The sequence below is a fragment of the Vicia villosa genome, linkage group LG3 (genome assembly GCF_029867415.1).
Source record: "Vicia villosa cultivar HV-30 ecotype Madison, WI linkage group LG3, Vvil1.0, whole genome shotgun sequence".
NCBI classification, from domain to species: Eukaryota; Viridiplantae; Streptophyta; class Magnoliopsida; order Fabales; family Fabaceae; genus Vicia; species Vicia villosa.
This window is the reverse complement of record NC_081182.1, coordinates 35935411-35947763: the sequence shown is the minus strand read 5'-3', so window position 1 is coordinate 35947763 and position 12353 is coordinate 35935411. Positions and strand designations below refer to the sequence as shown.

At 38.0% G+C, this 12353-nt stretch overlaps 2 protein-coding genes across 4 annotated transcripts; both read right to left on the bottom strand.

Moving 5' to 3' along the window:
* Nucleotides 1-8: 8 nt before the first annotated feature.
* LOC131660993 (uncharacterized) lies at nucleotides 9-2129 on the bottom strand. Its single transcript, XM_058930379.1, has 3 exons — nucleotides 1605-2129; nucleotides 1406-1510; nucleotides 9-1298 (listed from the first exon to the last, which is right to left on the bottom strand). Exons 1-3 carry the CDS (start codon nucleotides 1647-1649, stop codon nucleotides 342-344), a joined length of 1107 nt encoding a protein of 368 aa, XP_058786362.1. The 5' UTR covers nucleotides 1650-2129; the 3' UTR covers nucleotides 9-341.
* Nucleotides 2130-2905: 776 nt separating this feature from the next.
* LOC131660991 (TITAN-like protein) lies at nucleotides 2906-8030 on the bottom strand. Of its 3 annotated transcripts, none has more exons than XM_058930376.1 (8): nucleotides 7872-8030; nucleotides 5928-6259; nucleotides 5703-5829; nucleotides 5246-5570; nucleotides 5059-5132; nucleotides 4744-4792; nucleotides 4085-4506; nucleotides 2906-3357 (listed from the first exon to the last, which is right to left on the bottom strand). In XM_058930376.1, the coding sequence occupies exons 2-8, from the start codon at nucleotides 6230-6232 to the stop codon at nucleotides 3322-3324; spliced, it is 1338 nt and encodes a 445-aa protein (XP_058786359.1). In that variant the 5' UTR covers nucleotides 6233-6259; nucleotides 7872-8030; the 3' UTR covers nucleotides 2906-3321. The 3 variants fall into 3 exon arrangements, with proteins under 3 accessions (XP_058786359.1, XP_058786360.1, XP_058786361.1); XM_058930377.1 differs by having other exon boundaries at nucleotides 4744-4789; XM_058930378.1 differs by lacking the exon at nucleotides 7872-8030 and having other exon boundaries at nucleotides 5703-5833; nucleotides 5928-6192.
* Nucleotides 8031-12353: the final 4323 nt, after the last annotated feature.

The following is a 12353-nucleotide window of genomic DNA, read 5'->3' as shown; positions in this document are numbered from 1 at the left end:
ACAACATTAAGCATAAAAGGAAAGAGCATATACCAAAACAGGATAAGAGATGTTTGATCGTGCCAAGAGGTTTATGGTAAGACGTAAAATAAAAAGTCTTGAAAACATTTATCTGATAAAGAAAAAATGGGGTTTGGTTACAATAGACAAACAACCAAAACCTCATTTAAACATAAAAATACAAACAACCTGGTTGATTTAGGAATACATATGCATCCAAACCAGTGACCAATAAATAGTATTCTATTTGTATGTACTAATTTATTCATTCTACATAGTACACCGGGAAAATTCACGGTTCTTTTCTGCAGTGCAAACTTCATTTGTCTTCCGAATAACATTCATTCAACTACTTGGGATGAAGCGCCTGAGGTGTCAAAGGACTCCTTTCTGATTAAAAGACAGGTGATTCTTGAAGGATTGGAATGAGTATTATTGGAATGAGTATTGTTGTCAAGACTACAGATCACAAAATCAGGGCGATGAAGCGCGAGATGGAGCCGATCTCTTCCAACTACATAGGCAGATGCATCAAGTAGCACATGCCAATGGTTCCTATGAGCCTCTGAGATCCAATGCATTGTTCCACTAGCATCTGCTGGATAAGTGAATAGCCCTTTGGGGCTGATTTTACACCTCCTCCTAAAGTTTTGGCTCAGCTGAGACCCTTTAATCCTCAAGTCCAACCAACTCTTTGGTGCTGGAATCACCTTTGACTCTTTAAAAAAAGCAAATTCCTTTATATAATCTTCTTCTTGATCGAGAATCGTCATGTAGTAGTTTCCCTTAACAAAAGGGTAACTTTCCCCTACCAACATCATAGCATCCTTGTATCCCGGAGTGAAGAGAACAAGGTACTCTTCATCTGTCAAACCGTAATGTTTCAAAACCTTATTTTGCGCTTGGATTTCCGGGATCGAGATGAAGCTTCCGGTGAAAGAGGATTTCTTGTTGAGAATATCAAGTAACCTTGATGATTCCAATTGAATCTTGGCCCTATCAGATTCAGGTAAACTACTGCCAAATGAATATACAGAAGAGTCTCTAGGACTAGGAGTTCCTCTTGGTGACTTTCCCTTTTCATCTAAAGGCTCCTCATTGATGATAAAGGTAGACATGTCTATCCCATTTCCATCTCCTTCAATCAACCTTGAGTATTCTGGATACTTTGCTAGAACATACTGTTCAACATATTCCATTTCTTTCGGCGTGATTGGACCGGACCATCTAAGATCGATTTCACGGATAGTTGATATTGCTTCAGCTATGATGTGAGCAGGAATCATTGCATGACCTTTCTGTTTTCATACCAAATCACACCACTTTTCAGCTTCAATTCAATGATACATAACACAATCTCTACTCTGCCAACAAAGAAGTAAAAGTTGGAATATTGTATTTTTACCTTTATGACCATGCTGGTTGATTTGCAACTTTCTGCTGTTATTTTGTGGGTTGCATCTTTCCTAGGCTCCCTAACTTCATTTTCTACCATCTCCTGATATTTTACCTAACATGAATTAAAGTGTATACTTCAGAATTCTTGAAGCTTTAGAGGTTAAAAATTGAAATAAATACAACTCACATATAAGGACAATCTTTACCTCAGATCCTCCTGAAATTTCATGCTCTTGGCTATTTGTTCCCATATCAATCTATTTTATCTTCACCACTTCAAAAACAAAAAAAAAAAGATACCTACTTTTAAGTGCCTAATACCATATAAAATCTTTGGTAGAAGGCAGAAAGATGACCCACAAAAAAAAGGTCTAGTTTTTCAAAAACCCTGTTGAAATCAGAAGTGGGTTTTGGAAGATTAAGGGAATGATGTAAGGATTACAAAATTGAAGATGTGAACCTATGATTACAGAGACAAAGACAATAACAATGGTTTTGAATTGGTGTGTAATGTTGATGATGAAATGGTGTTGTGTTTCTCTTTACTTAACCATGGTTTGCACAATATTCTCCAGATTATTCGTTTGGAGCTATTATTAATTATTGGTATTTTCAATTTCAACACTCAAAAACTAAAGCTTAATTAATATTTGAAGCTATTATGTTAGGGGAAGATTATTATTGAGGTGCAGCTTTCGAGTGGCAACAGCATCACCATATTTGTTTATTGGATATGCAACGTCCCTCTGGAATTATATATTGTTGATGGAAAATGACCATTATAGAATCTTGATGAAATGTCAACATAGCCTTGGCCTTATTTTGATAATTTATATTTGGCATATTTCCTAAGCATATTTTGGTGTGATTTTTTAAAATTAAATTTAATAACTGTGAACTGAATTAGATGTAGGAGAAACAATTTTAAGAATAACAATCATCTAATAATTATGCCATATAGAGATGCCTTAAAAAGAATAGTAGATATGGACAAGGACAAGATGATCACAATAAAGTTTAGTATAATTAAATAAACATTGACATAAGGATAGGAGTGACTGCACAGTGGAAGGATATTTTAATGGGGATTGTTGAGGTTCCCCATTAAAAAATGACTTGCATGCTTGAATATTTTTAGAACTCTTTCTCTTCTAAAAGTAGTATTGAAGACTTTCAAAATATTTTCATATTTGGAGGAAGGGGCGGGGAATCAGTTTCTTCAAGAAAAATAACTATTTTTTGTGAAATTTTTTTATAGTTGTAACTACTCTTTTAAATCTAAGAGGTTTTAATAAAATAAAGTATTTCTCATAAAAGGGAACATGTCTTTTTTAAGCTGAATGAAATAACAACAATTCATGAATAATAACATGGATTGAAGTTTGAAAATTACCTAGTAACCCTCAAAGATCAAACAAAACCCTAAGTAAATTTTTATAATTAACCGATTTTCAAGATCTATGGCAAAGTCCAGAAAAAGTATTACAGAAAAGGAACAACATCAAAGAGAGATAAATGCAGTTGAATTTCTAGAAGCGGTACTGCACACTACTATGAACACATTGTCCTGTGTTCAAAATCAAACTGGTTGGCAAAAACTAATTAAACATTCAGTAACTGCTCAAAAATTGTGCTTAATCAAACCCGGTCCTATAAAGCTACCGTCATGGCAGGATTCAGACAACACTCAAAATGTACAATGGATTCCCTATGATCACAATCATTGATGTAGAGCAATATCTCTCAGTCAATGCTTAATGTATGTGCTGTACATATTTTTACGAACCATTGTTGAATTGGTGGGTCAATGTTGCACAGTATAAAAGAGGCTAAACACGTTGTGTTTCATTTTCCAATGTAACAGATGCTAAATGCATATATACATTAAAGATGATTCCCCCAACATTTTTGCTAACCGAAATTTCACCCGCTTGCATGATCAGCGCCACTATCCATCCGCTGCAAAGTACAAACAAAAGGAACATGTTTCAATACTTACAGAGTGACGAGTGAAAACAACTTTAATGTGCATTGTAGAAGGAAGGGCCTAGTTATTAGATAATAGATTAACAATTTGGATTGGAGCTACAGCTGCAAATTCATTTTCTCATTTGCAGATTTTCTTTCAAATTTCACCCTTGACAAGGCTATAGAGCCACTCTAGAGATAGGCAACACACGAAGAGATTAAGTCACAAACACCGTGTCTACTTATGGCATTCTTAAGCTGAGTTTAAAAAAATGAAGAATCCATAGAAATAACTAATTATTCATTAAACAAACACATACTAATTAAGTTAAAATTCTTAATAAAAGAATCTGTAGTTAATTGAAGCACTAAACAAGCCAGACATGCCAACATATTAGCATGTTATCCAAAATATTAGTTGTTTCAAATATAAAATATAGATCATTTTATTGACTCTGTAAGTTGGCCCGTGGTTAGTTAGACAGAAGCCCCTTTTAAAAAAATGTTCCGCCGACATGCAAATGATACACCATTTTAGCCGTGTTGGCCAGCTCAGTACGAGGGACTTGGCCCATTTTGCCACTTATTTACCAAACATGGCAGACTAGGGGTTTGGCCATTTTAAGCCTGATTGCATTATCAGCACACCGTGTAGAATGGTTTTGGCAAACAGTTATGAAATAAATCAGACCAATAATATTTAAAATGTAAAACGCACCATTTTTTTGCTAACATAGGGTTGTATCTTGATTGGCATCTCAGATTGAGTTTCAACATTTAACAATTTTTGTTTCTCCTTTTCAAATTCTTTTCTTGATTCTCTTCTGCTACCAGATTGCCAAACTCTACCAAAATTAGGAAGCCAGTTGGCATCGCATTCGTTCCTCACAATCTCCCCTCTCTTTTCCATCTCCATTTCAATCTTTCTTTTTTCAGCCCAAGCAGCTCCAACACGTTTAGGATTCAACTTTTTGTGCTTCCCTGACTTGTTTGAATGGGAGACAAGGTGTCTTGAAACAGGCTTAGAACGTATCTGAACTCCCTCAGTTGTTTCAAACCAAGGCGGCGGTGCTCCAGAATGAACATTCCCAGCATTATTTTCAGCGGGCGCAATAGAGATTCGGGTGAGCATTTGTATACCTGAAAATGAAGAAAATCTTTAGTAGAGAATGCATCATACACTAGTTTACCACTATACTCATAGCCTCCTCTAAGCTACCTATATACGAGTGACTTATAATGCCACAGAAAACCCTTTTTTTTACTGCATTCATATTAGTCTTCAAATATTTTGTATATAAGGACAAATGCAATAGTTGCACATAGTCCCCAACTTTATACAATTACAAGAACTGAGAAAAAAAACAAATTGAACACCTTGCTGACTGCTCTCTCCATTGACCACTTTACCATTATCAAGAAGCTGCTACACTCATTAAAAAAAAAACCTTTGTCAGTGTTGAAATTAAACATTAATAAGTTTCAAAACAGGAAGGGACCAACAATCAGAATAATATTAAGAAAGAAATTAATGATTATAAAATGTACAAGCATTTAGATGAATTGATCTTGCAAACCAATGAAATCACCAACCATTATTGCTGAAAGCCTATAACCCAATAAGTTAGATTTTCATACAGCAGAGCCAAAGCCTAAGACACCCTCCCCTCTTCCCCCAATACAGAAACTTACCACTTTATTGCTGGAGTAGCCATCACTTGACCATTGCCCACCATTAGAAGGGAGAGAATGACTACTCCTTCCAACTGAAACAAACATAACCACATGGAAGATAAGTCTTAACTTTAAATAATCCCACAAGTGAACAATAGTTGTAAACAATAAGAAATGACATTTCCAATAGACAATGTAAGCATACCTGCAAAATCCTGCAAAGCAAGAGGATTTGCACTAGAGCACGCTTCCGAAGGTAAAGAAGAGTTATCAATATCTAATAGGCCAGTATTGCCAACTCCAGAGTGGCCTGAAGAGGATACCTGATACTTATCCGTGTCACAGTGTAAAGGCAAAACAACATTTGAAGGATATGATTTCATAGAATGGGAATAAATATTTTCAAAACTATCAATATTTCCATTGTTCAATTGATTATGGATATCACTTGAAGGTCCAAAAACTGCTTCAGGACTTTCCTCGCTTTGCATAGAAGCTTCTTTTTTAAGGGCCGTGCACCTCTTTTCCCACTGCACTCACAAAGAAACGGCAAATGATGAACAAATGTTTTCCTAAAAAACTTGATGAACAAATGCATTCTATATATCACGAGTTTTTTTTTTAATTCCCCTAAAATACAAATATAAGATTTTATACGGCACCTTTGCGATGTCATTATCAGAAACTTTAAAGACATCCAGCTGATCTACGGCACCACCATATTTCCAAAAGAAGTGCTTCAAATTGTTTACATGTTCCACACTTGCTAGGTGACGAATCGCACTTTCACTGCCTCGAGAACAAAGACAACATTCATTTCAAGTTATAGTTTAATTAAAGAAAACCTGGACTAACGGTTCATCAAATTGAAAACAGAAATTAGATACCAAGCAAAGGAACTGGCGAGGTCGTTGATATCTTGGTCACAGAAAACACACCAGAAGCGATTACGAGAAGCGAGTTCGGGACTGAGAGGGGAGGGCGTTTTGAGGAAATAGCGAACATCGGAGAGTTTGTTTTGGAAGCGAGAGAGGAAGGTGGAAAGGGAGTTTTTGTGTTTAGGGAAGTACTTGTGGCGGATACCTTGGTCGTGATTTATATTGCAGACCTTGCAGAACTCAAACTCACTTTTCTTCTTCTCCTTTGTGCCTGTTTTAGGTTTTGTACTCCTGTTATCAGATTGCTCCTTCATTATCAATGGATTCTCTTTCGGTATTCCCTATGAACAAAAACACCTTAGTAAATTTATTTTACCAGTCACTTTTTCGTGTAGACAAGAATGCCATTTACTGGTGTGGTAAAGCAACATATAAGAACAATAAAGTCCCAAAAGGTAGAATCTGATTTAAGAAATCCTGCCCAACTCAACCATACTCTACATGAACCTAGGTTGTTAATCTCGGATAGCGGCGCGTAACACCGGGACTCCCAAAGTGCTATCAAGGCATAGCGGATAGCAGGATGACCGCTATTGTGAAGACTAGAAAACAATGTATATAGGAAATAAAATTCCAACAGCATACATAAATACTTAAAAATAGAAATTGCGACAGCATATACAATAAAATTCCAACAGTAAATATAAATTCCAATAACATGCATATCCCATCAAAATCAAATTATAAAGGTTACTACTCATGTTGAAGGGTGCTCACAAAATTCACAAACTGTTTTTTATCTCTGGTCTTTCTAAGAGTTCCTCTACCAATCAATATCAAAGTTGTCACCAATAGGTTTAAAATAACTTTTGTTGCTAGAAGTTGGTGTTACACTTGCAGAGGCATAGGATAATGATGTCATGGTTTTATAAAAATTGAAATAGGGCAACGCAAACAGAACAAAGGAGAAGGCAGGGGAGAATGAAGGGGAGTACGGCTGGAACGGTGAAGAACAAGAGAGAATTGCGAAGAATAGTGGAAAACATGAACTGAAGAAGCAATCGAAAAAGACCAATATACCCTTAAAAAATTGGGTTTACAAATTTACACCCAAGATGAGAATAGCGGCCAGCAAACCGCTATGGCACTCTGCTGCTGTCCTGCTACAACACCGCTATTCGTGGCCGCTATGACCGCTATTGTCAATAGCCCTTTACAGGTCAATAGCATAGCGGTGAGGGGTCGTGCCGCTACATACACCACTATAGCAGGGCTATAGCACGCAATTGACAACCTAGACATGAGCCACGGCCAAAGTGTTCACAAAGCATAAAATTATACAAATCCAACACCCCACTACAAATTTTATAAACAAAATCAGAAAACAGACAAATATTTAGGTATAATATAAATGCAACTACTGCAAGCTTCACCACCTAATTCATGAAGGCGTCATTTTATTTTTTTTTAGCTCTTTTCTAATTAAAACTTGAATGAATGGTAACTTCTTTTTCATATGTTACCACAACGGTAATCAAGAAACCATTCAAGAACTCACAAGTAACCAACCCAGCTACATTGAATCACAACAAGGATTCCATTTGAAAGGGCCAAAAAGAATAACAAAGTTCACCGTTCCACAAAAAAAAACTTAAACATTTTAACAAACACATTAAGTGGGTGAATAAGGATAAGCTCATCCATATGTATATTTGCAGAACTTGAACAAAAGCAGCAACGGGAGCAAATATATAATTGAGTTCACTCACAAATCAAATCCCCCATAAATAGCTAATGATCTAATTCAAATACAGAAAAACACACGCACACACATTTTTTGGTGCGTTTGCAGGGGCGGCTGTCGCGGCCGCAAATCAGGGCGGAATTGCATCATCGCGTTACAGGGGGAAGGAAAATCCCTAAGTACGCAATAAATAAATAAAAAAGGAAAACCTGTATGAAGTTTCTCGCTGTTTCAGACGGAAGATGGAAACTCCGGTTGAGCTCGCCGGGAAATTGGGTTCAGTGCGACCCCAATTTGGTTACAAGGGCGAACTAAAGCGGCACGGAGCTACTAAGTTTTGTCGTTTTTGAGTTTTATAATCTATTATTAAAATTTAAATTAAATTGGATTGGGTATTTTGTTTTTTGTTTTTTAAGGTAAGATTAAGTGGAAAACTTAATATTGTCCCCCTTTTTCTTTTTCGACCACATTGCCAATTTTGGGGTAAAATGTACTCTAAATCTAAAATTGAATCAAATTTATTTTTTTACCTTTTAGTTACAAAAGTTATGCATATTTGTTGTGTTTTATTTAACTTTATTTACTGATTTTCACATTTTATGGTGTTAAACTATTTCGTCCATCATAAAGTGTAAGACATTTTGGTTATTTCACACAAATTAAGAAATCAAATATTACTTTATAGAAAAGTGAAATAATGCAAGACTTTACAAAAATACTCTTCAATAATTATATTGGAAATCAAAATTAAAAGAGTCGAAAGAAGAAAGAGAAATAAATAGTAGAGAGTTTATTAGACAAAAATCATTAATGATATATTAGAATTGTAAAGTAACTTATAATTTGGGAGAGAGGGAGTAACTTCTTCCAAAGTCAAATCTATAACTTTGTGACTTTTAAAATTTTCCTTTCCATATTTTATGGAAGTTCACGCCATCTCTCTCTTCCCAACATCATCTCTCTTCCTCGTCTTCTTTCTTCTCTCTTCCGCCTCTTCCTCTTCTTCTTTCTTATCTCTTCCACTACCTTTGTTTTCGAAACTCCTATCTCTCTCCATTTCTTGGTTTTGCGTTTCTCCCCCTCCAAAGGAATAAAAAACATGGATCAAAGTGAAATTAAGAAGGATAAATGAGGTACCAATCAAAATAAGGGATATGACGGCGGATCTGGCCTTTCTGGCACTTTTACGACGGGGTGCAGTTTCGCGGTGGTAGATATTGTTGGAACATACAAATCAAATTAAGGTTTCTTTAATGGGGAAAATGTTCAATTGAAGAAGATGAAGATTAAAGAATGAAGAGAAAATAATAGAGAGAGAGAGTAATTGAGGGTGAGATAGTGAATTGGCATTAACCACAACATAGGAGTAGTGAGCTCCTTATATAGTACAAGTTACAAAATGATTGGAATGATTTAAAGCACCCTAAAACAAACAGAAAAACAGTTGGGCTTCAGTGTAACCGGTTACGGCAAACAGCGTAACCGGTTACGCAAACGCAACATCTACAGTAAATCTGTTTCACGGGTTCGTAACCGGTTACGGTAACAGGCGTAACCGGTTACGCCAACTGAAGTGCTAAAAACAGCAGTTTCAACACACCACCTCACTTCAGTTGGTCCAAGTCCACCATGCTCAGCTTCCTTCTCAGCCTCTTGAACACCTCATTGGTCACACCCTTGGTCAATAAGTCAGCTACTTGATCTTCGCTTCGACAATACCCCAATCGTAACTTTCCATCGCTCACTAACTCCCTTAAGTAATGAAACCGCATCTCTATGTGCTTGCTTCTTCCATGTGCAATTGGATTCTTTGCAAGGTTGATCGCGGAGACATTGTCGACAAGGAGAGTAATAGCCTCACCCTCACTACTATTAAGCTCCTTCAATAGATTCATAAGCCACATGGCTTGGCAAGCACACAACGATGCCGCAATATACTCGGCCTCACAAGATGAGAGTGCTACCACCGGTTCCTTTTTCGAACACCAAGAGATTGGAGTTCTACCTAGCATAAAGATGTATCCAGCTGTTGACTTTCTATCATCCTTATCACCACACCAATTGGAATCGGTGAAACCAAGTAAATCACACTTTCGGCTCGTATCCGATGCCGGAAAGAGAATTCCACAACCAAGAGTCCCTTTAATATATCTAAGGATCCTCTTGACAGCTGCCATATGAGATACCTTTGGTCTCTCCATGAATCTACTCGCAATACCGACACTAAATGCCAAGTCCGGTCGCGTATTGCACAAATACCGCAATGATCCAATCAATCTTCGATATTGAGTTGGATCAACATCTTGCTCATCCTCACTTTTGGACAGCTGTAGCCTTGCTTCACATGGTGTAATGGCAACATTGCAATGTTCCATTTCACACCTCTTCAAGATCTCAAGTGCATACCTCCTTTGGTGCATGAGCAGTCCCGTTTTTGACCTTTGGAACTCTATGCCAAGGAAGTATTTCATGATTCCAAGGTCCGTCATCTCAAACTCGCTCATGAGTTCCTTCTTGAACCTTGAAATACTCTCCTCACAGCTGCCGGTAATCAAGAGATCGTCCACATATAAGCAAAGGATTATCACTCCATCCTTAGCATTTGATCTCACATATACACCATGTTCGGACACACACCGCTTGAAGTCAATGTCAACAAGGAAGCCATCTATGCGTTTGTTCCAAGCTCTTGGAGCTTGTTTCAAACCATACAAGGCTTTATGCAACTTGTAGTATCTCATCTCTTGATTCTTTACTTCAAAACCAGGGGGCTGTCCAACATAAACTTCCTCATCAAGTGGACCGTTTAAAAACGCAGATTTGACGTCCATTTGATAAACGCTCCAATTGTTGTTGTTTGCAATACCAACAACCAATCGGATGGTCTCAAGCCTAGCCACAGGAGCAAACACCTCCTCAAAGTCTATTCCTTCACGTTGCAAAAACCCTTTCGCTACTAATCGAGCCTTATACTTGATTATCTCGCCCTTCGGATTTGCTTTCACTTTAAAGACCCAACGGACACCAATTGGCTTCTTACCATGAGGTAGATCAACTAACTCCCAAGTACCGTTTTTCTCGATTGATTCCAGCTCCTCTTTCATTGCACAAATCCATTTTGGATCCCTTAGAGCCTCCTCCGTATTCACCGGTTCGGATTCGGCCATAAGCGCAAAATGAACGAAATCACCTTCATTATTAACTTCGTTATCTTGGAATCTCTCACATTCTTGGAGTCTAGAAGGCAACACTCTTTGCCTTGTTGATCTTCTACGGTGTCCTTCAGTTTGAACATCATTCGGAGGCTGCGGAACTGTTTCGGGACTGACTGGATCATCAAAAAATACAGCAGTTGGGATTCTGTTCTGCTCGTAACCGGTTACGCCTGTATGTACTGGCTGACCGTAACCGGTTACGCTGTTCCCTGCAGAATTCTGACTCTGTTTTTCCTGTCCGTAACCGGTTACGCCAGTTTGTACTGGCTGGCCGTAACCGGTTACGCTGAGACTGCTGCTGTTATTTTCTTCAAAAATAACATCTCGACTAATTTGAATCTTCCGATTTCTCGCATCGAACAGTTTGTAACCGCCTGTAGAGTGATATCCAACGAATATCATCTCTTCTCCTTTATCGTCCAACTTCTTTCTCAATTGTCCCGGCACATGTTTATAAGCCACCGAACCGAATACACGCAAATGACTTAGATTCGGTTTGAATCCACACCAAGCCTCTTCCGGTGTAAGCTTTTCAAGCTTCTTTGTAGGACAACGATTCAATAAGTATGTGGCTGTAGAGACCGCTTCTCCCCATAGTTCCTTCGGTAGACTTTTACCGCTTAACATGCTTCGAACCATGTTCATAATTGAACGATTTTTCCTCTCGGCAATACCATTTTGCTGCGGCGTATAGGGTGGCACAACCTCACGCACTATACCCTCATCATCACAATACTTCCCAAACGCAACCGAGGTATACTCACCTCCACCGTCCGTTTTGAGAACTTTCAACTTGCGACCGCATTGCCTCTCCGCCATGGACTTAAACCTTTTGAATACATCAAACACCTCATCCTTTCTCTTGATGACGTAAGTCCACAACTTTCTACTAAAATCGTCAATGAACGTGACAAAATATCGATTGCCACCAAATGTGTCCACTTGCATAGGTCCACAAACATCGGAATACACCACCTCAAGGTGTGCATTGGTCCTATGACCCGCATCCTTGCTAAAACTTCCTTTGTGTTGTTTTCCTTTCACACATTCCTCACACAACTCAGCTGGAACGTTAATGTGTGGCAGCCCGGTAACCATACCCTCTTGTTGCAACGCTTTGAGATCACGAAAATTCAAGTGACCGAGACGATAATGCCATAACCACTCCTCTCTACTTGCAGCTGTAGCTAAGCACCTATGCTCCAATACTTTCAGCTCCACTTTGAAAGTCCTATTGGTAGCCATGGGAGCCTTTAGGATCAACACTCCACTAGCATCAACAACTCGCAAGATCTTATCTTCCAACCGTATATTGTAACCTTTTTCGAGCAATTGACCAATACTCAAAAGATTACACTTAATACCTGGAATATATAGCACATCCTTGATCATAGAATGTCCACCATCCTTTTTCTCGATCAACACATCACCGACACCTTCGGTCATGAGAGTGGAATCGTCCGCAAACTTTACTTT